The following is a 27,499-nucleotide window of genomic DNA, read 5'->3' as shown; positions in this document are numbered from 1 at the left end:
CCCTTTAATTAAAACGCAGGCTCCAACTAAGTGCATCGAATTAGCCAAAAATAGCAGTACAGCTGGGTCACCTTTGGCAGATTCTCACACAGCACCACGCACAATCTTCCTGTAGCCACTTCCTCCCGAGTGCACCACCTTCATTTAACTGCCAAGTCTGAAAGAGATGCAAAAGCTTTGCTTCTTGGCAGAGAGAAGAACGTCCATGAAGGGGAGGGAAGAAAACTGATCCATTGTGTAGCAAGGTACACTACCTTATGTCAGAAAGGTTCGTAAGATTTCAAATCCATTGTTTATTTAAAGGTAGCCTTTTTTGTCAACCAGACTTAAGGGCAAAATCTAGCAGAGGCAATAATGTATTCCTTCATAGTCATACAGCCCCATCTGTTTATATTTAACTGCCAAAGGACTATGAGGCACATATATAATATTTAATTCACATAACCATCCTGGCTAGAGAACTTTCACATGTCCCATGTATCGGCTTTGGAGAGAGTTGACTCACATGCTCACATACAATTTCCAGGCATTTACAGATACACATCAACAAAGGTATACTGAATATATTGTAGGAAGGACTAAAACTAGCCCAAACTATCTTGCTAATTACCTATTCTATAAAGGCCTGGCTTATTAAATGTACATGAGGTTTCCTCCAAAAAAAAAATCACACAGCCCCCAAACAACAATTTCCCAGCGTCAACAAAATCCAACATTGTAATTTACCAGGAAACAGTGAATTTGTCATTATTCAAGTTCCTTTGGGGTATTTTTTTTTTTTTTTAATGCAAAGCAGTCTCGGAAGGCTGAAGTTTTCAGGGCATAGGTGGTGATGCTTCACTCTCATGTTCATGCATCTGGAACTCCAAGGTGTAAAAAAGAAAGGTGATTTTATTTGCGGGGGGGCGGGGGGAGAGCTGGCTGGAAGGGAGAAAACCATAAACAAACAAAACAAGCCACACAAGCTAACTATGTTTGCAGAATTAAATCCTGATTTTAAAAGTTGGCGTTCAAATCCTGGCTTGTTTGGAAGCCATTAACCACAGTTCCCAGTTCACACATAACAGAAAACTATGGTTAACTGTGGCTTGTTTGGCCACTCACATGAAGCAAAGAACAAAGCAGCAGCAGATGGGCTGCATGTAGGTGCAGAGAGTGTTCATGTGCATCCTGAATGGAGTCATCCTGGGCCACATCTCCTCTCTAGCACTTCCCAAAGCTGCTTTGCATTTTAAATGAAGCCAAGTGCACTAGCATGAACTCTGCTATATAATCCATTATCTGCAGTAGACACAGACCCATTGTCCGCAGCACGTGCAGAGAACTTGGAAAAGGGAGATACATTTACCCTTGGCACCAGGCCTCAGCAGAGCATGCATGAAACATCTTGCTGCTGCTGCTGCCTAATGCAAAAATCCCGCAGGAAAGCAGAGAAAAAGATGTGTGTGTGTGGGGGGGGTGTCTTCTGTTCCCAAAGCAAGCACTGTACTTGGGTTCCTGCTAGATAGGGGAGGGAACTCATTGGTGACTGAATTCATAACATATATAAGCACGCAGTCTGTCACCACATCTTCCCTGCACCTTGGATATTTGCTCAGTTAGGAAATATTGGAAACAGAGGAACAGAAGGCCACCTAATCAGACCCCAATACAAGATATTGGGCAGCAGTCTACTGTAATCGAGGATTTCTAGAAAGCATTCTTCTCGCTTAAGGCTTCCATGAGATAGATAATAATAAAAAAAAAATACCTGAGCAACAAGGCTATGCAAACATTTGTAGGCTCTGAAGAGATTGAGCAATTCTTGATGATGGCACACAAACCACAAGGGGGAAAGGCTGACTGACTCGATGTTTATAGAGCCTTACAGCTCAAACACATTTTATGCGTCTGGAGAAATAGTGCACATTTTTTCAAATTACAACAGGTTATTTCTGCTTCACAAGACAGGGTTCAGAGACTATTATCTAGTCTCCCACCCAGGACACTTCAGAGAGAGGCTAGGGACTAGATGAGCCAAAACAGGATACAGTGCATTGGGAAGAAAAAGCATGCATATTGATCACAACTGTAATGGAGATCACAACTGCTGCAGGCTTCTTTATTACACACAGTAAAGGTTCCCTTTAAAGTACTGACTAGCGTGGCCTCTCCAAATATTATTATTTGGAGAAGCAACACCAAACCGCTTCCAAATATATCCTTTTATCTACGTGTGCGCTTACAAATTTATATACCGCATCCCCCTGCCTGGTTCCCATATGACACAAGCCATTAAATATTTCTGAATTTATCATTTTAATGCAGCAGCGTCCTAGACACAAATCCAGTACATTCCAAAATCATGTCTACAAATCCTGAAACAAATCCAGATGTCAGGCAGCAGAGTTAACCAGCTACAGATGGCAGGCCAGATTCTTCCCACCAAAGAGTTGCTCCAAAGGTTCTTGCCTTCCCCCTGCATCGCCACTCAAAACTGCAGCACAATCTCAGGTCAAAGCATTCCAGGCTTTGTCACCACCACCAGATCATGCCACCAAAAAAGGATGCTAAACCTCACTAACATCCCCCCCAAGGGCACCTCACTGAGTCACAGGCGTTTCTCCCCAGACACGGCTCTCCCCAGACTCTTTGAACTCAGTGTGTTATTACAATAGCATGAGAGGAAAAGGGAAACAGCGTTTTTGGAACTGGAGTTAGCAGTGATGAGAAATCAATCTCTCGGCTTGGCCCAGCTTTAGCTTAAATGCAAACAAATCTAGGGAACAGCTACATTATCACTTTTGATATGATGCTAATATTAATTCTGGCAGTTCATACCCTAGTCATTGATTTTTTACTCTCTTTTTATTACAGCTAAAGTGCTAGCAGGAGCAACAGCACATTATTCTATTATTCCATAATACAAAATGAAAAGGCTGGATTAAAACACGAGGGCCAGGCAGCGGCTGCATATTTAAGAGATTACAGCAAGACTGCCTCTCTTGCCCCCGGCAGTCCCACTTGTTTATATGTTTGTCACATTTGTGGACTGCCTTCTCTCCAAGGAGCTCAAGCTGGTATACAGTTGACTTTCAACTTACACGTTCCGGAAATGACACGTAACGCTAAAATCACAGACGGTTAAAACATACTCTCCCTGAACTTCCAAACACTTTCCCAGGGTGAGTGCAATGGTGGGTGGGACTGCCAACAGTTTTATTTGTGGACGTCCACACACACCCTTCCCCCGCCCCCGGCAGAGCACGTAAAGCTAAATTTGTGCACGTCAAATGTGCATAAGCTGAGAGTTGGCTGTACATGATTCTACCCCGCTCCTGCATTTTATCTTCACAACAACCACGCGATAAGGCAGCCTTCACCCAACTGGTTCCCACATTGGGACTATAACACTCCCATCAGTCCCAGCCAGCATATCCAACAGTCAGAAAAGACGGGAGCTATTGTTAAAAAAACGTATTGAGGGAATTGGGTTGGGCAAGGCTGATCTAAGCACTTTGATCTAGGGGCTAATCATATTGATCCAGTGTGTTACACTTCAGAACACACAGTAGAACTAATCACATGGCTTCCCCACCCTGCTCTTGTCCATGACCGATGCTAGCTTGGCTGCTGGGCAAATGAAATGCTATCTCAGGCTGCCATTGCCACCTTTCAGAAAATACCCAGGAGACAAGAGGTTCTTCTTGTTGGCTGTTGCTATTTATTTATTAACAACAACAACAAATATTTCCAGCTTGAGTCGAGGTTTGAATATTTCAAGGATAGTACATTGAACTGAGAACATTTACAGTAGCTAACGTATTCAGCAACCATAGTATGCCCTTGTGCAAGTTAATGGAAGCAAAAAGCAGTTCTGTTCATAATATTTAAGTTAGCTGTGCCCCTCTGGCCCTTGATTACATGCACTGATAAGATGCACATTAGCTGTTGCCCTTTGGCACGTTTTCAGTGAGGTCTACACCACTGAAGCAAGCTGTCAGTGTCTGTTATGGTATGTTCTTGATAATGGAAATGCACAAAGCCCAAAAGGTGCTAAGCAGGGTAGGGTAAATTAAGAAATGAAGTGAAAACTAGTCATGCTTAACAGTGGGTATAAATCAATCATCATCTCACTAAATCCTACCCGAAATCCTTGGGCTGGCCTTTATGCCTGGTGGTAGAACAAAGAACCTTTACACAATCGTCAGGATAGGAAAATATGTTTTTACAAAGGGAGGTGACACACCATAAAAATACAAAAGTTGGCTTCAAAAAACATCTGCCGCCAAACGTAATTGCTCTCGTTTTGATAAAACAGCACTGTTGGTTTATTACCCCGCTACGCCCTCAGGATGCATAGAAAACTTTTAAAATGATTGTGCAGCAACAAGCTTACTTGTGCATACATAAACACACATACCCACAGGACTCAGCCAGAATCCAAAAGGTGAACCCATGATTCAGCACTGCATGAATCATTAGATAAATCCCAATAAACCCATACACTGAAAACTTCTGGTGTGCTGCTCTTAACACAAAGATGCACTGTCATGCAGCCATACTTCTACCTAGCACTGATGTTGGAAAGCAGTATTAGAAACTCTGATATATAAACTAGGTGCCAAATGGCTCCTTAAGCCAGGGTTACAGTCACCCAGACGGAATGTCTGGTCACCATTTTAGAGCCAGATGGTTCGAAAGTGATATTTTTCAATACAACCTTTTCATTCCTGAAATTTGTTTAGATTGTACAGATAAAATATCACAGATAGAATTCTACAAGATGTGTTGTTTGTGTGTGAAACCAGGCAAGATCCAAGGATCCTCAGGCATGCCCCTCCAGATGGTAGAGATGTCAGGTGCCATCCTGGCGACTGGGCACCTTCACTTGGTCGCAAGTGGTCTATGGCCAAGTGCAAAATGGGCCTGGCGCCTTACAAATTTTGAACACTGTCGGAAAGTGAAGGTTGGAATTGCCACTGTCTAAGTCTAAATTGCTGACGGATGTGATGCAATGTTAAATACATGAAGCACAATAGACTTTTCTTTCTCTGAAGTTGAGAGAATAAGAGAAATTGACTGCATTATGTTATTTGACTTCTAGAACCTCACACTACAGAGCAGAAAGTCAAACACACTCTCCCTCTCTCTCTCTCTGGTACCAGTCACATGATCCAAAGGCAGTGATACAAATGGAAAACTGGGTTTCTACAGCAGCAGTGTATAAGCTCTGGATGACAACAGAATGTTCACTAGCCTGATTCAGATACTGTATAAGGAGTCTAATAAATCAGAACCACTGCCTCCAAATACCAACTGCTGTGGTTCACAAACCGAAAAGGGCTGAATTTCTACGCTGCTTTATATTTCCACTTCTAACTACAAATCCTGCTCCAGCACATCAGTCATGGTTCATTCAACCACATTCTCCCATACCGTCCTTTCCCCAATTTTGTTTATTATTACATTTCTATCCCAACTTTCCTCAAGGCCAAAACTCAAGGTGGTATGCATGGTTCCCCTGCTCACCATTTATCCTCACAACAACTTTGGTAGGTAGGTTAGGCTGAGAGACAGTGACTGGTGCAAAGGAGCTTCATTGATCAGGTCAGAATTCAACACTCAAACCCATGCATTGTACCTCAGTAGTTTACACATAATGGGAAACCATGGTTTAACAAAACACTAGCTATCTTTTATTAAGGTACACAAGAAAAAACACAACATTCATTCTCCGTGTACTAAATCCTGGTTTAATAGCCGGAATAGTTCAGATTTAATGATCTTTAAGAAAACAACACTCAAAATAAAAGGTACATATATTCATTTAGCCAGTTGTAGCTGCTGTACCACCTTTGGGGGCCATCATAGCTAAAAACTAGAGTGCTAACTCAACAGAAAATGAAATTAGACAAATAGAATAAGAAACCATTAAAACATGAGACAAACCATGGTTTGCCTGTTTGTTAATAAACTCAAACAATTGTCTGGGTTCTAAATTATGAGTTCAGCAAGCCATGATTTGGCATGCTAACTGATTTTTATTATCATCATCTGGCTTGATGCATGAACAGAGCCATCGTCCTCTGGAAATGACAACCTTTTAGAAAATACTAGTCCCACATAGTTCTGCATAATGAAACTGACCATGCAAAACACCATGTTCACATCAGCTCATAAAAGCCAACAGTCAAAGATAAAACGGAAAAGGTTATTACTTAAGAAAGTACATTTAGTATGTATCATACAGAAGAGTAAAATGCAGGTGATGTGACAGTTTAGATTTTTTGTTTGTTTGTTTAGGAAGGAGAGAAACACAGTGAAATTACGTGTTGATGCACAATTTTGGCAGTATAGTTGGCTTCTGAAACAGGTACACCTTACATCATATTAAAATGGTTTCGTAGTCCTACTTAAGCACTCTTAGTTTTAGAATCGTAGCGTTGAAAGGGGTCACAGGGCTCATCTAGTTCAACCCCCCAACGTAGGACTCAAACCCCCAACCCTCAGATTAAAAGAGTCTCATGAGCTGCTCTAGATATTCTGTCAAAAGACAGCATTTATAATTCAATTCAATAAATGCAGTTTAAAAGTAAAAAGAACAGGACAGTTTATTTAGATACTAGCCAAGGACCCATAAGTACTGCATTTTCCATTCTCCCCAAAGACCCCTTCCTCTGATGTATCCACTCCTGCAACAGCCCCTTCAGCCTCAGCCTTGTCTTGTCTGCCTGCCTTACCACTGGATGATTTCCTCTGATATCACAGTCAGACAGGGGTGCATAACGCCTTTGGCTGTCATTAGCTTACTTGCTCTGATGGGACAGTGTGGCTTGGGCAGCCTTAAGCCAGGGTGCTAAGGAGGACATGGGAGGCCTGAAAATAGAGCTTGGATATCACAGGTTTCAAATGGCATCTTGCTGGCTAGATTGCTTGAGCAATGAAACAGGACAGGTGCTGCTGCTGCTGCTGCTTTCTAAAAACATGTGCTTTTCTTATTTGAAAAGTTTCTGTATAATCACTTTGTAAAACGAATTCAAAATGACATCCTGCATACGGTATTCAAGGGTGGGGGGGGCAGAAAGCACATTCCATTAACAAAAAGAACACGAGCAAACAAAAAAAGAGAGAGAACAGAAGCCAGCATGACGGGGAAAGGCTTTCCAAAAAGAAAAAGGGGGAGGACACATATGCTGAGGAAAACAAACCCACTGACTATCATCTAATGCTTACACAAAAAGCAACAGCTCTTAATAAAACAAAAATAATTAAAAAAAAACGGTGCTGCTTTTAGCATGCAGTAAAATGGAAAGAGATTTCATGTGATTGAAACAGAAGAGTCGATGTGCAGAAGGATTGCTGTAAGCCCTGAGGGACCTGGTATCTGCCTTGCAGTGCTTTCCCCACCTGGGCGGGGGGGGGGGGGCGCTGACTGACTCCAGCGACAAAAGTGAATGGATTCTTGCCTTTAGTTAGTTTTGTTGTAGATGCTGTCCATCCAGTACTCATAGCTTAATTCAGACCCTTTGTGCTCCTTTGAACTTTTGGGTGCTTAGTTATGAGCATTACTTCATTTGTCATAGTATGACTTTTTTTGGGGGGGGGGAATCACACAACCAAAGTTAATGTTCTCTCCCTCGTAGGAGAACTGTCAACTGAAGACATCAGCACACACCTCCAGACTGAACTCATTAAGGCAGCCTGTGGACTAATACAGGTGGACACGCCAAAATTAAAGACTTCTTTAATGCATGTACACAACTGCTTTCATTTTTCATCTGAGAGCCTAAGCAGCTAAATTTCATGTTTGAAGAGGATGTCCCCCCCCCAAAAAAAAACATACAAAAAAAGATGAAGCACCCTTAACCAGAACTTCTTGGCTTTTAATTATACTTGGCTCCAAGTTCTGAAAGTCTCTACCTTTCCATTTGTGTTTTGTGGTTCTATTAATGTTTTTAAAAAGTAAGAAGAGGCACAGTCTACTCTCCTCTTCAACTCACTCGCACAATATAGTCACACCATCCTTCCTCCAGACTAGAGAAAGAAGCTAGGCTGGGCCCAATTTTGGTCCCCCTGTACAGAAGAGTCAGAGATGGGCAGCAAAAAGGCAAGCATCTTGGAGAAGGGTCATAGCTCAGTGACAGAACACTGTATGCAAACCCTTGTATGCAAAAGGGTCCCAGCTTCAATTTCTAGCATCTCCAGGTTGGGCTGGCAAAGACTCCCATTTGAAACCCTGAAGAACTGCATCCAGACAGCGTGGAATAGACTGGCTTTGAGCTAGATGGACCCATGGTCTGATTGGATACAAGGCAACTTCCTACCAGCACCCCATGCTCTATTGGGACCAATGAACAAGGTTCACCAGAAGAAGCTTGCACCTCAGTGGCTGGGACTAATGTTAAACTTGTCCCTTCAGCAAGGCCTGTGTTCATTCCAGTCCCTCATTGCCACTGGCTTCTCCCTCCTTGTACTAATGGAAACTAACCTTGGCTGCCATTCCTCCTAACAATCTAAACGCATGCAGAGCAATTACAAATACAGTTAGTCAATTGTGAACTTTAATATTTTTGAAAGAGTTGGTTAAGAAAATATCACTGTTATCTCATAATAGTGTGTGTGTTTTGGAGGTGGAACCGACCTTCTGAGTTAGCACACATGAACAAAAATAAGTCGGGAGTAAACATAAAAGACATGCCATTAAAAGTAGTTCAGAAACAGTAGAAATCTATTGCTATGACTATCTCTTTAAAGATGAAAAGATAAGTGCTTTTTTGTGCCTCCCCCCCCCAACAGGAAGTATATCCATTTTTCATCCTAATTTAGAACTAACTTTGTTAGGAATTTTTAATGCCACATGAAACAAAAATCAGTTTTTCATCCAGTGCTTTGAAAGCATAAAAGGCAGACCTGCAATCAGAGGGAGATTCAGCTGAAACATATGACTGTCAGAATTAAGTGGTTAATTAAATTAATTTTACTTGTTTGTGGCTTATTTGAAGAAGGCATGAAAAGGAATGAAAATGTGTTTTTGTTACAATCAAGAGCACAGTCCACATACCTCTTGGAAGTCCCTGCACATTTACAATAAACTAGGAGTTACAGAAACCACCGCAGGATATAAAAACCATAATTATCCAAATTCACCATGTTCTGCTCTTTTAACTCCACTGCTATATAGCTTAGTTTCTGGGGCGTGAATAAAGTAGGTGTTGCCAAGCCTTGCCTTCCACCTCTTGCTTACCTTTCACTCCTTGCACTTCACCTGCCCACAAGACAGCACACCCCTAGTATCTGCTGACACACCTTGATGCATGCAAGGACAAAGCAGGGTGTGTCATGCCCTTTCTTGCCCATGTGTTAATTTAAAGAGGCTTTTCTTCCTCCTCTTGCTGGTGGAAGTCAACCTTCTCAACCTGCACAAGACGTAGGGATACTTCCAACAGATGCCAAGATGGGACACGGTAATGAACTGTGTCCTACTGAATACATAGTTCCAGAAACCTATCAATATTTCTGTCATTAGGGATTTTAGAAAAGCAGAAGCATAAAAACGTTTTTAGTTTAAAAGGGGTGTTGTTGCTGTTTTTGCTGTCTGCCATCATGGACTCCCTAGGGAGGAAGGGCAGGACATACATCTAGAGTTGTATCCAATGCTCCATGCACTTAGTTCTGTTGGCACAACAGGACTTTTGTTTCCTCCCCTCCACCTTTTTGAGGGCACACGGAGGGGTCAGGAGAAGAACCCTGTTGCACTCAAAATTGCAAACCCTTAAAAACTGGTGAGAGTCTTTATTGCAGTCACCAGCTGCTCTAGAACAAATATACTTCTAAGTCTAACAACTGTAATACACTACTGTTACCAGATGTCCAGCCTGTCTTTCCAGACATATAAAACCTATGTTTTGATTATTCCCCAGTTCAAGGGGCTGCCCTAAATGCCACAAATTCACATGGAAATTTTGAAACGGGCTCCATCTGACCACAATAACCCAAGCGGGGAAATCCTGATCTATTCAACTTAGCGATAAAACTCAGAGTGAAACAAAAACAATAAGCGTGTTCAGTTCACATCCTTGTAATATTTGACTTTGAAACCATCAGTCACAGGTACGCCTAAATGAACTGGTCAGCTCGCTGAGTGGGGATGGGGGGGGGTCCTATAAAGGCAAACATCTCGTAAGGAAACCAGCCATTTTTGTAGATTCCAGCTTCCCTGTAAATAACTCCCACTGACTCCTGATTGAACAAGCACTTCACATCCCCTTCAAACCATTAATATCACAGATGGCACCACAAAAAGCCACAAGGTAAGAGGACAGAAGTGGCTGCGGCAGAAGTATATTCCCGGAAATCAAGCAAGATTCCCATTCTAGCCAGCAGGAGTAGGTGTCAAGTAAGCACTTCGTCAATTGCCTGTACAGTGGTACCTCGCTTTAAGAACTTAATTCGTTCTGGAGGTCCGTTCTTAACCTGAGGTACCACTTCAGCTAATGGGGTCTCCCGCTGCTGCCGCACCGCTGCCATGTGATTTCTGTTCTCATCCTGAAGCAAAGGTCTTAAAACGAGGTACCTCTGTATCCACAAATGCATTTTTAAAACACTGTTGTTGTTTTTAAAATGTCAACACAAAAAGAAATTAAGCACCACGTAGTACAAGTCAGTCACCACTGAACAATGTGTTTCCACACCTTTCAGCCATTTGCAGGAGTGGAGGTGGAGAAGACTAGTTAGAAATTCTTAGGATTTGAAGAAACATGAATAGCTGAGGCTAGTGGTACAACCCAGAGAAAACAGGCGTATACAATTCAACACTTGACCTACTCAGACTTCAGTGGATTTGGAAGCTGCAATCCTACACACAGAGGTAGGTTGCTTAAAATTTCAACGGGATTTAAGCCATGTAACAGGATGCAGGATTGCACACTTAGATGTACGCTATCTTACTTTCCCTGGATTGCACCCTAGAGCTGTAATTTTCAACATCTGGAGGCTTATTTTCCATTTTACAACCTACAAACTATGTCAAAACTATGATCCAGTTTTAAAGACAGGATTATAGGCAATGAAATCCAAAACTGTGATAAGCTATGGATGGGGGAAGTACCACGTGATTGCCCACACCTGGACCTGGGCCGCAGTTACCACTGTAGGTGCAAATTAAAAATAAAAGCTGATATATATATTAATAGCAGGAGAAAGACTGATGGGGGGGGGGAACCTAGGAAATGGGCAAGGAATGATATTGTAAATATATGACACATTAGCCTGGCACATGGTGCAGAGAACTCCAGGCAAGAGTCCCAGTATTTTTGGAGCTAAAAAGAACTGGATGTCACACGGAGGCAAAAAAAAATCTCAGCCCCAAGTGAAATGCCATGACTTGCATTGTTAAGCAGCAATGTGTGAAATGAATCAATGTTATTCTTTAATTGGCTGGAAGGAGTTCTACTTAGTATTTGGCAAACAGAAGGGAAAGTAGAGAAAGAAGTGGTCAGATGGATTTCTAAAAGAAAAAACAATGTCGACACCAATGTCACTGGGATGAAGTATTGTATCCACTTGAAACCAAAACAAACTGTATTCAGTTTTATTTTACAGAGAGAGATTTTTAACTGTACAACCAAAAAATAAAAGTGCGAATAGACATCTGTTGCTTCTGTCTGTGTGGCCTTAGTCACTACTACAGAAAGACCTACTACAGCTCAAGGCATACGTGCCCTAAAAATCTTTCACCATCTTCAATTCTCTCAAGGGATTATAATGTTTTTGAAGGCACTAATAATTCTGCTAGAGGTAAATTAACCTGCTCACAGAAGTCCCAGGATTCCTGGAGGAGGAGGAAGCTATGACAGCTTCATGACTTTAGGCCTTTTCTTTCTTTCTTTCTTTCTTTCTTTCTTTCTTTCTTTCTTTCTTTCTTTCTTTCTTTCACACCCACATTAGGAAGACTAATAAAATGAGGGAAACCAATATATGACTAAAAACAGCCCTTCACTGATTTCAAGCATGATACTAATTTCGGAATCTTCCCAAATAATTTCATGTCCGCTTACAACCATTAACTGAAAATTAATTGTGCTGGGTGGTTATCCTAAAAAGAAAAAGAAAAGAAAGAACATGACAGAAGTTGTTTAAATTGTATTTTTCCCCATCCCAAGACTGTTTCCCCCCACCCACCCTCAAGCCCCTTGCGTGTCAAGTTATTTTAAAGTTCAAAATAAAACAGCAATGCTATAAAAACAACGCCTACAGCATGTACACTGCATGTTGGAATGGATTCCTCAACTTGGCCTCATCGCTTATGCATTGGATAAAACAAACACTGACAGCTTTTTTGCATTTGTAAAGGCCCCCATAGCAGCTGTGGTGATCCCACCATAGAGCAATGAATTAAGCCTGAAATCCAGCTGGGTTTGAACAGAAGCCTTCTTTTTTCTCCACAATACAGCAAGACTATCATTGTTAACCTAGGCATTATTGCAAAATATTCCACATGACATTCAGAGTGGGAACTACACCCTACAAAATTAGCTCTTGTAAGCATTTTTAATATATTTAAAAACAAATTTGATAGTGCGGCCTGGGCTGATTACAAGTTTCACGTTGCAAGGATATGAAAGACAAAGCTGGCCATCTCAGCAGAATGATCAACTGAAAAGAGAGGTATAGATAGACAGATCCCAGTTTTCTGAAGACAAGAAACATGAAAAAACAGGCCGGAAAAACCTCTTGATAAAGGTCACTTCTATAGGAAACAGATTTCCAAGATATTCCCACCCCCCATTGCAACTGTCACCCCCAAAAGCCAAGCAGCAGCATTCAGCAAGAAAGAGTATCATTTAGTGTGCTATATAAGTAAGAAATTTCCATTCTTGGCATACATGGAAAGGGTTGACAGGGGATTCCCAGCATTTTTAAGGCTTCTGCAGCTGAATCCTCCATCTTTTTCTGCATTATACCTGAAATATCACTACTCGCCAAAACTCTCCCTTGTGCAGATGGAGGGATAGATGTAGGTTGCCATGAATGAATAAACAAAACGTTTTGCTTCTCGTGGAGAGGGGCTGCAACAAGCAATTGAAGGAAGAACTGCATGGCTTGCGCCAATGCGTGTAAGAAACCCTTTCCTTCCAGATATATACGGATTAAGCACCTCGGCCTTCCTCTGGCCCCAAAAGACTGCTCTCTCAACTCAAAACACATCCAGCCCCATAACCGCTTTCCGAGGAAGCAGCTGTCAGGTTTTGGTTAACACACGTGTGCATGTAATGCATAGCTGGGACCTTAACCTGCTGCAGCCTGTTCACACCAAGGTTTCTGCCCCTGGAGTCTCTGCTAGGAGTCGCAGCGGCTCCTTCAACAGTTTTAACATGGAATGATAATCAGGAACTGGCTAACCCATGTGGGGCTGAGTAAATGTCACAATTAACAAACAGCACCTTAAAAATCAGCCAAAATAAGCAGCCGCTTGATTAAACAGAGAAGTGTCCTGAGCCAGGTACATTAAATCTAAATGTACTTGGTCCTGAGAAATCACACGGCAATGGCTTAATGGAACCCTCTGTGCTTATAAAGGCAGGCTTAGAGCAAGTTCAGGCAATTGCACTGGAGATCAGATCTCAAGGCTTTTTTCTGTGGGTTGGCATCTTTTGACATTAGCCAGTCAATGAGTCCACCTGCAGTTTCCTCCTCCCTGTGGAAGAGACTGGAACCTGGATCAGACATCAACTGCCGGTAACCAGAAGGCAAAAACTGGAAAAAAAACCACCTTTCACCTATATTATATCCCTAACGTAATGTACACTCTGGACTGTAACTTGCTTGAGGAGCCAATTTTAAAAAATTAAATGGCTAGCACTAGTCTCCTCTTGGTAAGGAAATGTCTTAAAAGCACCTCACCTTGGCTCACAATTAGGGGTTTCTGCCTGAAAGTGCAAAAAGAGGCAATCTCCATGTCAATTCACAGCATGGTGACCAATTCTAGCCATTTCACGCCTTCAGGTTATCTAGCAACTGCTGCAATTTTTATGTTTCTAAGAAGTAAACTTCAATTGTTTGTGTGTGGGGCCTCGGACTCCGCATGAACTTCCTGCAACTCAGAAAAATACAGTACAATCCTAGGCATGTTTACTTAGAAGCAAGGGTCACTATGCTCAAAGAGGCCTACTCCCTGGTAAGTGTATTTAAGACTAAACTGCCATTTAACTAAGACATTATTGGCATTATGTTAGTCTTATGTGCATGTTTTGGAGAAGGGAGGAGAGAACAGAAAGCTTTAGCATCATTAGGATATCTAGCAGGTAATAAGGCAAGAGCAACCCTGCTGGGTTATAGCCATCAACCTGTTTTCTATAACATCCAGATGTACTACATGCAGGGTTTGAATTCGGCTGAATCTCCTAGGAACTATGGACTCAGGGGACCTTCCATTATTAACAGGATCTGAGGCACACATGAAACATAAATGCAGTGGTATTATGAATAAAGATTTTAATATTTAAGCTATTAGATCTGCTAATCTTCCAGAGCTTTTTTTTCAGATACAACTTTTCTTTACCTTTTTTTCTTTCTTGGCTGGGGGTGGGGAGGGGGGAAACAAGGCAAAGAGCCACAAAATAGGGAGGCTTGTGGCAGATGGAAGGAAGTTCAAACCCACATCTGAGATATCTTTGTAATTTAGCTATAACTTTAAAAGACACCGGGTAAACCAGGGATTGTGGTCAGGATATTCCTTGTCTGGACATACTCTTTAAAGGGAAATTCAAAGAGAAATATATCTTATGAAGAGAGGAAATACAGTTAATTCCCGATATAAGAATACAAAACGTCTCAAAACATTCAATTACTGAATGCTTTTGCCTCTGAAGAATGTGGGTTGAACAATCAGTGTTGCCATTTCTGGTAAAATGATTGTTTTGTTCCATTTATGCCCCATCATTGCAAAGCAGTAGGCTGGCTTTAGGTGTTCTTAGGCTTGCCAGTCGTAAATGTGAAAAGAATCTAGGAATCTCAGTAGACCCCTAGCATAACATGAGTCAACAGTGTGATGCAGCAGCAGCAAAAAAAAAAAGAAGAAGAAGAAGAAGAAGAAGAAGTAGTTAATGCTATTCTAGGCTGAACCAATAGAAGTATATTGTCCAGATCGATGGAAGTAGTAATACCTCTCTATTCTGCCTTGGTCAGACCACACCTGGAGTACTGTGTCCAGTTCTGGTCACCGCAATTTAAGAAGAATCCCTGACCACTAGGTTCCAAAACCCACAGGAGACCAGTGAAGGATTTACAGCTGAAATTGCATTGGAACACAAGCCATGCCAACAGCAGACTGCTACATTTATAGCACTATAAATGAAACTGACCCAAGCAGGGGGATGAAAACTGTAGGATTAAAAATAAATAAATGGAAATATAGGCAATTATATAGGCAGTGCTTTTTTCTGGGGGGATGCAGGGGGACACATACCCCTAAACATTCTGTGAATCCAATGGTGGCTTCATTTCCTTTCCCGGTGATTTTCTTGAGTCAAAATGACAGTACCCCTAAATATCTTTTTTTGGGGGGGAAGCACTCCGTTACTCAAAAGCAATCCATTACTCAGACTGTGGACTGATTTGCACATGCATGAACATCACTTGATGGATTGTGTGCTGAATGTGTTAACAGCAACCAGCAAAAAAGCTGTGTGTTTGTCAATAGGCCAGAGATCCGGCCTTATTCTTTAGGAGTTCTGAGGTAGCACAAAATATGCAGTAACCACACCTTCTGTTTTGTGGTTAACTGGTTCCCTTTCTGCCTATCATAGGGGAAAAAAGTGTTGTCTTGCATTCTACAGAAAGCACAGGATGAGAATAGGCAACTGGCCTGTAAAAAAGACAAAGGGGTGGGGGGCTAGGCTCTCCACCATATTGTCAGCTGTGCTTGATCTGCAACAGCATTTTGCACACATTCAAGTTGTCACTTGATGCTGTAGTCGCTATGACCTCATTCAAGTCAGTTCAGAAGTACCATGAGTCCTGTGTTTATGTACTCACCCTGCCACTCCCTGCTTGTATGGATTAACAATGTCCTTGTTTCTTGTTTTTTGCGCAACTCTTGATTTGCAACAGTTACTTCTGAACTGGGAAACTATGGTTTGTAGGAGGAAAATTCAGAACTATAAATCAGAGTTCCACCAATATGCAATATCAAACTCTGATTTCCAGTCCTTCCCTCCCTTATAAAATCAACAAGTGAAGACTTTTTGCTGTAACAAGTTTATAAAAATTAAACTGAGAAAACTCAAACAGATAATTAAACTTAATATGAAGCCTTCAACAGTAATCACCAGACATTCCTGGAAAAATAATTTTATATTCAATAACTATAAAATATGTGAATTAGCATGTCTGGGAAATGTAGCAAAAATAACAGTGGCTTCATCCATTCATGGAGGAGAGGCAAGTTTTGCCAATTTCCCCTTCTCCTACGCTAGCTTCCATACTCTTCCGAGAGGGCCCTCCAACTGTTCAGAGCAGATTTCTGGAAATTCCAATGGATCAAGGGGGGAATCAATTAAAATCACCTCCCACCCACTTTCATTCACAGGAGGCTTCATGAGTAAGTCAATCATAGGATCTCTGGCTCCAATGCAATGATCTAAAAGAGACCATGTAACCCAGGCATGACCAAACTTGGCCCTCCAGCTGTTTTGGGACTACAACTCCCATCATCCCTAGCTAACAGGGCCAGTAGTGAGGGATGATGGGAATTGTAGTCCCAAAACAGCTAGAGGGCTAAGTTTGGCCATGCCTGATATAACCAATATGATCTATATAGCTGAATTTGTAACCCAGGCAGTGCCCTCCAGATGCTGTTGGACTATAATTCCCATCAGCCCCAGCTGATGTAGTTGGAGTTGGAGTCCAACAGCATGTGGAGGATACTACAGTGGCTAGCCCTGGTATACTGGATGACAAACACCAAGTCATAGGCAGGTAGCCATGTTAACTCACTGCAGGAAGCCTGACATGTGTCCTGACACTTTAAAGAGTAACAATTTTGGTGCAGCTACAGGTGAGTTCTAGTCCAAGAAAGCTTATGCCACAATAAAAATGGTAATTATTTTAAGATGTCACAGAAACTGATTAAGTCACATTGCATCCCTGCCTTTCTGATGTAACTTTCCTTTGTAAACATTGTCAATGTAGACAACAATATTGCACCCCACACATGTGGGAGCAAGCCCCACTGAACTCAACAGGACTTGCTTCTCAGCAGATATGTGTAGGACTGAACTGTCAGACAGTAAGCAACACAGAGCAACATCAAACTTACTAGCTAGGTGCATTTTTACAGATGGATCGCAAAGTCCTAATGAGATACTATCATAAAATATGAGCTGCATTTCCCAAGTGCTAAAGGGCGCTATATACAAGTGTAACTTAAATAGCAAAAAACGTATATTAAAGCAACATCGTTATAGCTTAAGTGTTGAGGCGCATAAGGTGCCTCTGGCCTAGTTTTTCAGCAATTCCCCCTCAGTGCCTTCAGCAGAGTCCCCCTACCCTCAAGAAGAAACATTTGGAGAGGGAGCTCAAGGGGCTGTGGGGCAGGATGGAGCAGCAAGGTCACTTTCTGGCCCTGTCTCTCTTATCTATATCTAACTTGGATTTATTTTTAAGCCAATCATTAAGTAGTTATTCTAGATCTTTCCTCACTTCATTTGATTGTGTAACACAGGCCACAAAGAAGCAAGCTGCAATTCAGCAAGATATACTTGCAAGATATAGATTAAAAACAGGCTAACCACCAAATATTAGATAAGATTGCTCTAAATCACACCTAAATCACATTTTGGGCAACAAATTACTGTCTCAATGCCTCTCAGAAACAATGAAACTTTCACCATCACAGCTTATGTAGAATGAATACCATTGATCCCCAGACAACTACAGCTTCACAAACACAAGTATTATCTTCCTTCTGAGGTAAAAAATAATATACATTTTCATAATTGTTCAATGCCACTCCAAAAAGCACTTGAACGTTCTGGGCCTAACTGCTGAACAACCTTAAAACTACAGAGAGGATTGTCTTAATTTGAGTAGGATTTTTTTGAACTGAAACTTGGCTTGGAGTTCTGTATTTCTGACACAGAAATATGAGCAGTCCTAAAAAATTTTCCTCAGCTGCAGTTCAACAAAGTTAATTGTCTTGGCACATACATTGGACTGAAAAGTTATGCTTGCTGCTTTGCACATCTGAAAGCCTCAACTTTCAATGCCAAATTCAATACATGATGTAGCTCAACACCAATATATACAGAAGTCCAAATTCTGACCATCAAAAGTACCTTAAAAATAGATGCAGGTTAGATTGTTTAAAGCAAAGTTCAGCTCCTCCTCAAAAATACAGCCTGGGAAATTTCATTACAGTTTTAAGAAGATGCCAGCAGATGGGTCAATTAAAATTAGGAGCAGTTCCCAGAATTAAATAGCACCCGATTTGATGCCTGCTCAAGATAATAGAGGTGGAGTTGGCTACAAAACTCTTTCCCTTCTCAGGCAGTTTTTGTACCACCAGGTGTGTATGACAAATATTGTGAATGTCAGAACTCTTGTTGATTTTAAAAGAACAGTTTGCCTGATTTAAAGACAGATACCTAACAGCAAAATATTTTGCCTTAAACTGTAATACTAAGCACACTTTCCTGGGAGTAAAGCTTATTGAACTCAGTGCAATTTACTTCTATGTAAACATGTATAGGAATGTGCTGCACATCTTGCAAGACAGAAAAAACAAACTTTTGCACGGTGTAGGACGGCCTGTAAAGCTAATGGAAATTCTATGCCATACAGGTAGCACTGTGTTTTATATATAGTCTGTATGACAAAGCAAAGAATTGTCTGGGTTTTGCAGTTCAAAACGTACTGCAGATTCTTATCTGCAAATCTGCTAGGAAAAAGCCTGTTTACATTTGAAGAAATCAGTAGACCAGCAAAACTTATGGGCTACAATTCAATGCTGAGTTAGGCATGCATAAAGTGTGTCTTTGTGTTGGACTGTGACCAATGGAAGCAGCAAAGGAGGCCCCAAAAACGCTTTTAAAAAATGACCCATTTATAGTACTTTTGACTTGCTGCCACTGACTGAGATTTTGAAATGGCTAGCTAAAGGAATAGCTTGATTCCTAAATGGCAACATTTCCAGTTGCGGGGTGTGTGAGGGGGGTAATTTCTAACAAAAGGAATGATCCGTCAGTTTTCTGCAGCTGTGGCATTCAAAACATTCTCACTTCAAGGAACCCTTTTCCATACAAACATGTCTGTTAAGGAATTCCTGTATGTTATAGAAGTTTCTGGAAAGTGTTTGGGGGAGGAAGGAGTTGCCTGTGACAGGATGCTTTCAAAGCCTGCTGGGCCTCACCACTGTCCTAAAAGAATCAACAGTGCAACCTAGATAGCATCCAACACTCTCCTGGGCCTAGTGCACAAGCAAAGGGAAGATGAGCAGTAGCAGGCAAGCTCTCAGAGGTTTGTCTAATAATAATAATAATAATAATAATAATAATAATAATAATAATAATAATTTTTAATCTATAACCCACCCATCTGGCTGGGTTTCTCCAGCCACTCCAAGTGGCTTGCAACATATATAAAAATACAACCAAACATTGGGGGGGGGGATATCCTATACAAGCAACAAACAGACCAATAAATAAATAGAAATCAACAACAACAACAATAAACAGTTTACAGTTATACTCAAATTAAAATACAGTAACCACCAACTCCCACTAAACATTTAACCAACAGCAACTCAACAAAAACTAAACAGGGACCAAAATGAGAACCATGTAAAACATTTTAAAACATTTTAGCCAGTGACCACTGACCACAGCAAACCAAGAGCTGTTCTAGCAATGTCCCAGTAGCCTCCCAGAAGCCTCTTTTAGCTGTAGAGGGTGAGTCTGGGCCCTGCCCCTAGGCCAGGTGAAAATGGGCCTTGCAGCAGCGATCAGGTCTTTCTTCCAGCACTCAGGCAACAGCAATGTCCCTCCGGCCTCCCAAGAGCCTCTTTTAGCTGTTCAGGGTGAGTTTGGGCCCCGCGCAGAGTTTACCAATTCATATTTGCTTATTGAGGAACCCTGAACCCCCAATAAGCCTCTGAAACATAGCTGAAAACCACTGAACTAGAACTTAGTATGGTCACTTCCCAATCTGAAGAATTCTCTACTACTTTGAGGATTCCCAGGGCTGGGAGACACCACACAGATATGGATACGGCACCCTGTCCCACATTTGCACCAGAAATGATTTTGTAAAAGTCAAAAGTGAAGCAGCGAGCATCTTTGGAATGACTACTGTACATAAATAAATGGGAAGATCTATGTTGGATGTGCAGATCTCTTTTAGGCTTTTGTTATTTCCATTACACAGAGGAGGAGAATGATGCTAAGAAAGAGTGATTATCAAATGCCACATCTGAATGAGGATTTGAACTAAGGCTAAATCCACCACTCCAGCCACTACACCAAGTTGGAGAAGGCTGTCTTTGATGTTCAAGCCCAAGGCAATGATGGTATACTAAAGAAATACTCCTGGCAATCTTAGGAACTGCAATAGGATATAATAAGTAGTTACAAGTTATGTATGGCTCAAGCTATTTAGGGATTTGCTAAGCACATCAATTTGTACCAGGAATGCTACTAGAATACAGTACAAGCCCTGGAGCATGGGTATATTCTCAGAAGTCCAGCCCCTTCAAATGGTGAAACACTAGGCTTAGTTTCCAAACAATAAAAAAGACAGCTTAGTCCTCATAAACGGACATAAATAACATTCAGTAGCCAAAGACTGAACAATTCTCCTTCCTCAATGGATGCCACCACAATAAAGAAAATAGCCTTGATCTCACTTAGCAGGAGTAGCTCAAGTGCCAACCAGAGATGAATTCCACTCTTCTAGGCTAAATTCAAAGCACATTCCAGTACATTTCTTTAGTGCTTTAACATTCTACAAGACATGCTACTCTCATGGGAAACGTCTTCTGCTCCCATGCCATTAAATAACAACACATTAAATTAACAAGATTTATAAAATATTTTAAGAACTCTACTGAACCTGAACAGTGTCATAAACCCCAGCTACTCAGGATTTGACCATCACTGTACACAGATGGATCCTCCACAACCACCTCTGCAGAGGCAAGAAAATATCATACAATACAAGAACATGTTTCGTTGAGCGGACCATGGCTTCAAATTCTGCCGCAGACATAATTTTAAAATGAGTCCTCTGTACCTGCATCCCATTTGTAAAATACATAGCCCCGCAACAACTCTAATGGCTACATCTATCGAGTTACAGCACTAGTATTACATATTTGCTGGCACAGTGGTTCATAGGATCAGCCAACTGTGTGCATTTTAATTTATTAATTATTTTTAAAACATCTGTAAGCTTGTCTTTCATCCAAGGAGCTCACAGCTCTCCTCCAAATCCACAACTTTGTGAAGTAGGTTTGACTGATATATTGCAACCTAAAGTTGCATAGTGAACTTCATGGCTGAACTGTCATTTGAACACAGGCCTCCCAGGGAAGAGTCCAGTGCCTTCTTCACTACAATGTGCTGACTTCCCAGAGCAGGTGAGAGAAGATGCTTTCTTCAGCTGTAGGTACAATGGTGAATTTAAAACAGTTGGTTAATCATCTTCAAGAACAATACAGGAATTGGCATCTATGAAAGTCAGGTTTAGAACTTCAATATTGTTGAAGAACTACAAAGTTCTCTGTATGCAAGCGAGGATATTGGTTCCCTCAAGTTTAAGCCAAAATTAGACTACTTCATGTGGGAAAATACTTAGGAAATAGAGCACAGCAGACCACCATAATGAACTAATTAATATAGCTAATTAATTCAAGAGAAATTTGACAGAAAAAATAACAAAAGTGAAATACACCCATGTATTGTGTTTATGGGTTATTACAAATCTATTAATGCACTACAAATTGAAACATACTGCTTATTGCCATTGTAAAACCAGCAAATCATGCGAGAAGCATCTTTGTTGATGCCTGTATTCACCTTTAAATTACATGCTAAGGGTGGGGGGATCACTATACAGCATTTTCAAAAGGCTCTTGATGAATGGTGACAATCTCTATACAGTGCACAGCTATACTGTACTTTCTAATTTCTGCATCAGCAGGAAACATTTTCATTTGACAAAATAGCTCTGGTGAGTTCCAGCACTATCTAGCCTTACAGAATTTGAGACACTGATACAGTGGTGCCCCGCAGGACGAACACCTCGCAAGACGGAAAACCCGCTAGACGAAAGGGTTTTCCGTTTTGGAGGCGCTTCGCTAAACGAATTTCTCTATGGGGTTGCTTTGCAAGACGAAAAAATCTTGCGAGTTCCCGCGGGTTTTTTTCGCTCCCCCCCCTTTCCTAATCCGCTAAGCCGCTTATCAGCTGTTCCGCTGATAAGCCGCTTAACAGCTGATCGCTAAAAGCCGCTAGACCGCTAATAGCGCTAATCTGCTAAGCTGTCAATGGGCTTGCTTCGCAAGACGAAAAAACCGCTAGACGAAGAGAATCACGAAAAGAATCCGTTCCGCGATTCTCTTCGTCTTGCGAGGCACCACTGTACATTAAATTTCCACTTCAAATCTATACTTATTGTGTAAAATGTCATGAGCCAGCCAGCAACAGAGGCAATATAGACACTAGGTGGACCATTGTTCAAGCTGAAATACATTAATTCTATACTGGAATTCCTCACCAGTGATTTCTCCCACTGAAAGATCAACTAAATGACTAGACACAATCCACACACTGGTTACACAGGAATATTATGATGTTCGAGACAGTGATGCAAGTGAGTTACATGTGTTTTTAGAATTCTTGAACTGAGGAGCGGATGTGGGCAAAACATTCTAGCAGTCTTTCATAACGCTTTTCAAGCAAACTGTTTGGCATACAGTCCTCCATGAATTTCTCCCTTTCAGTGGCCTAGCAACGAAGGACTCAATGTTAAGTGTTTGGGACAAGAAGGCCACAGGAAAAGGCTGACTGAGATGGGAGGTTGAAAGCCAGCCAGGTGAACTGGCATTTCAATCAGTCCCAGGGGGCACCTAACAAAAATGGTAGGATCGCGCACCCAAAAAATTCCAGCAGGCCCATAACTCGGGAAGAAGAATCAGCTACAGTGGTACCTCTGGAGGTCTGTTCTTAACCTGAAACTGTTCTTAACCTGAAGCACCACTTTAGCTAATGGGGCCTCCTGCTGCTGCTGCGCCGCCGGAGCACAATTTCTGTTCTCATCCTGAAGCAAAGTTCTTAACCTGAAGCACTATTTCTGGGTTAGCAGAGTCTGTAACCTGAAGCGTCTGTAACCTGAGGTACCACTGTACTGCCACTACATGCTATTTATGCCATAGCGGAAGGTGGAAGCACCTTACTTTTGAGAAAGGTGAGCACAGGAGAGTGGGCTTTCCTCAAAGCATCCGTGCAAACGGAAATAGGGCCAGCCATCCTCCCTTCGCCAGAAAGTCTGCAGGGAGGAAGCAGAATAACCTGCCCAGTTCAGACAGCCTGGCAGGCAGGTGAGGCTGAGGGACACGTCAGAGGTATGTGAATACTTGCTACACCTGCTCACCTCGCCAGGGAGGCCTAAACCAGCGGTGCCACCATGGGCTCCGCAGCCGCCCTTCGCTGCTGCTGCTGCTGCTGCTGCCGCCGCCCCCTCTGGCAAAGCGGCCCGTCCCCTCAGCAGCCCGCTTTCCCTCATCCGTCCGCCTGCACCGGGTCTCGCGCATGACGTCAGACCGGTGGGCGGGGCATTCGGGACGCTGAGGAGACGGGAGATTTTTTTCGGCGAGCCCAGGCCCTTCCTTTTGTGACGTCACGAGCACAACAAGAACCTGGCCCCGGCTGGGCTGAGCTGAGTGGCCGGAAACCCGGGGGCTCGCGCTGACATCCCGCTTAACCTGTTGCTGCCGCCGGAGAGAGGACGGATGCAACCAGGAGCAGCACGCGCCGCCGAGGGCCGGAGCAGCAGCAGCAGCAGCCATGCCTGCTGTCTGCGGCCGCGATTCACTGCCATGGCCAAAAGAGCCTCCCGGGTCTCGCTTTCCCCACCAGCCTGCCCTCTTCTCTCTCTCTCCCTCCCCGCCACCCCGCTCTCGTAACATGACAAGCCTGAAACTTGTGTGAACACACGAAACGCTGTCTCGCTTTTCCAGTATAGCGTGTCTTTCCAAACAGGTCCTGGAGAGAGAGGAGTGGCACCACTTCTCTTCTTTTCCCCAGCAAGCTGCATGAACGCGATAGAGTTGCATTGTTCAGTCGTGCAGACGTAAGAGTATCTAAAAACAGATTTTGGCTTGAAAAAGGAAAACACGCCGCGAATTCCCCACCCCTTTTCCTGCTTTGTTTCGCTGCACTGGAAACGTGCGCAAGGCACAAGTCACAAGTCGCGTGTTCATCAGGGGGCTTCCTACAGAAACAATCCCTTTTTGACAAAAATACTTTTGCTTCAGATTCTCAGTTCCTCTGCAATGCGGATGTATTTCTAATTCGGAAGTTCGTTGGCGAATTTTCTTAAAAGTTACCCATTGTTATCTGGAGTCACGTTTCTCAAAAAAAATACATTTCCAGACGTCAAAAATTGGAGGAAAAACTCTCTCGATGTCTACTGTGACTTTATGAAGTATTTATTAAAATCAACGGGTAAGTCAGAAGAACACCCCCACCATCACGACACAGGCGCCCCATAACAAGTGTTCTGCTTACAAACGATAAACACACTACACTGTATGCAACTTTTTGTCATCTTGAGCCACTTATATTCAAGAAAGGTATTCTAACCAGAGTAAAAGCCGCATTTGTTTTTGTTTTTAAACCACCATTAGGACTGCCGGCACATTTGCTGCAAACTTAAAATAACTCCCCCATCCCAATCAAACCATGGCTAGAGCCAAGAAAAAAAGGCACGGTCTCAGCATTTTCTACACATTTCTACAATTGGAAAAGGTTATCCCGTGACTGACTACACGATTCGAAGGCACACACCATTAGCTAGATCGTTGGCTCTTCAAATTTCAAAGCATCTTTCTGAACGGTAAACCAATTTCTCCGTGAGCCCACACAAAATTAACAAAACTCCAAGCCATTTCCCCGAATATTAAAGTCAGGCCTTGCAAATACATTCCTTGTAACATGATCCCCAACTGGCTTGGTTCTATTGCAAGCTAGATAAGCCAACGATCACATACACGAGATTTGATGGGGGAGTAGAAGAAGCAAGCACGCCATAACCAGATATTAGATTTCAAGTTAACAGTCTCGCCGAACAACCACAGTGCCTTCTCAAACCCCTAAATATATGTTATAATAATGTGATCATTTGCATGCAAAGTGAAATATTAGTAAATCCGCTTGAGAAAGCAGTTTAGTTGCATTATCGCAGCAGCCCCCCAAAGCACCGTGTCTTTCATCTTCTAAAACTAGATTATGATTGTGTCATTTGAGGTCAATACATTTATTCACTTGAGGTATCGCTACACGAATCTCATTTTTTTAAACCCGCTTTACAGTTAAAAGAGGCTTTTGAGAATTCCCCCCCCCCATTCCCAGCGGACGAAAAGCCAACATTTCTAGATATTCTTTAAAGCCACCGCTAGCTGTAAACTTGACATTCATGAACATTTCCAAAAAAATCAAAGAGATAAATGATCCGGTATAACCACTTACGTATTTCTTTTGAATTATATTCCTCTTGGGTCTTTCTTTGCTCATTCTGATATCCAGATTCTGATTGCAAATGGGGGAAATTGCTTCATGAATTAAAAGCCGCAACCAATTTGGAGGAAAAAAAATCCCTTTTTTTGTTTCTTGTTTGTAGTGGTTTCTTGTAATCCGATTTTCTTCGCACACAATACAATCCTCCTTGCAATAAATCCAATATGTTGGATGGTGGGGTCAAAAAAGAAGAAAAAATACAAATGTAGAGCAAACCACCAAAAAAAGAAAAATCACTTTAGAGATTCATAATGGAAATTGTACACCCTACAGACACACAAAACCGCCCTTGATGTCCTCTTTTTCTTTTTCCCAGGCCACCAAAGCGATCCGTAGGCCCGTAGTGTCCGAGGCGTAGTTTACATCTTGAAGAGCGGAGAAAAGATTTGAAAGGGGAAGGTATTTTTTTTAATGTTGGAAGTCACGTTTCTACTGCTGCAGCACAGACAACTCCAGCAGCACTGAAGGCTGCACTCACACACACGCACGCACACACACACACCCCGTAGGAGTCTGCTTCTTCAGTTTCCCCCTCCGCCCCACCAATGAGAGCAGCTAGCTCTCCAGCAGCAACTTTAAATGGCCCGATTTTTAAAAAATATTATATTATGTATATAGATAGGCAGGCAGGCAGGCAGACCGGAGTAAGGGGGGGCGGGAGGGGAGGAGGGGGCGGCAAAGAGAGAGAGAGAGAGAGGGAAGGGTTAGGGCTTCGCCTCAATTCTTAACGTGGTCCCAGCCGCAAAGAGATTACTCCGGCTGCATCCCCGCAGCTGCAAGCCCAGCCGTGCCTTGCCGCTGGGCAGCCGTGCCCCGGTCGTCCTTCCACCCTCACCCGCCCGGGGGCCGCTCTCCAGCCGGAGGCGCCGAGCGCAGCTGACGCCGCCGGGGCGAGGAATCCCGGTGCAGAATTTGAGGACAATCCCTGCGCCCGCGACACGCTCCGCCGCCAGCTCTTCTCCTTTCTGTGTCTGCAAAGCTCTTTAATTGTCCTCCCTTGCCCTCCCTCCCCCTTCGCCTGGCGAGCAAACGCGACCTCCTCGTCCGGCTACATCTCCCGCTCTCCGTGCGCAAAGGGCCCGGGTCGCGGTCCTGGGGGGGGGGGGCTCTGCCTCGCGTGCCCGGGAGCGGAGGAAGCAAGGAGGAGGAGGAGGAGGAGAGGGAGAAGGAGAAGGAGAAAGAGGAGGAGGAGAAGCAGGAGGAGGAGGAGAAGCAGCAGCAGCAGCAGCTCCGCGCACGGGTGCGTTCGAATCGCCCTTGGTCTCCGGAAAAGTTGTAGTTCCCTCACCACAAAATGGCTACAATAATTGCAGGGAGAAACTACAAGTCCCAGGCTGGGCGGCGCGCGCAGCTGCAGCAGGGACGGCCTGATTGGGCGCCGGGAGAGGGATTGTCCTCGAGGCACCTTTCTTTCACCTCCCGCCCCGCCCCTTTCGGTGCCAAGCCTGGGCGCAAGCGGAGGCGGCTCTTGCGCGCGTGCGGCGCCGTGACGAGTCCGGCTGCGCTTGCAGCGAGGTCGTGGCTTCGGCGAGGAGGCGTCAGGCAAGGGGGAAACGGGGCTGCCTGGTTAATATACATAATGTATATGCAAATACATATGCAAATGTATGTGTGTGTATGTATATTTATATATATGTATGTATATGTATATACGTATATGCATATATATATATATATATATATATATATATATATGTATATGTATATGCATACTGTATATATGTGTG

The 27,499-nt window shown here is 42.8% G+C and overlaps 1 protein-coding gene across 3 annotated transcripts in view; it reads right to left on the bottom strand.

Moving 5' to 3' along the window:
* The window catches only part of JARID2 (jumonji and AT-rich interaction domain containing 2), a 190,667-nt gene extending 163,594 nt beyond the window's left edge, over positions 1 to 27,073 (bottom strand). The window contains exon 1 of one of the 3 annotated variants that reach the window (XM_081873349.1): positions 25,725 to 27,073. In XM_081873349.1, the coding sequence (XP_081729475.1) occupies positions 25,725 to 25,769 (45 nt within the window). In that variant the 5' untranslated portion in view covers positions 25,770 to 27,073. Of the gene's footprint in view, positions 1 to 23,628; positions 23,778 to 25,724 lie in introns of those variants that run through there. The other 2 variants (XM_081873350.1, XM_081873348.1) reach the window with 2 other exon arrangements.
* Between the last annotated feature and the right edge of the window lie 426 nt (positions 27,074 to 27,499).

Source organism: Podarcis erhardii (genome assembly GCF_964252035.2).
Source record: "Podarcis erhardii genome assembly, chromosome: 8".
NCBI lineage: Eukaryota > Metazoa > Chordata > Lepidosauria > Squamata > Lacertidae > Podarcis > Podarcis erhardii.
The sequence above is the reverse complement of the archived record's forward strand: the minus strand, read 5'-3'. Positions and strand labels throughout refer to the sequence as shown.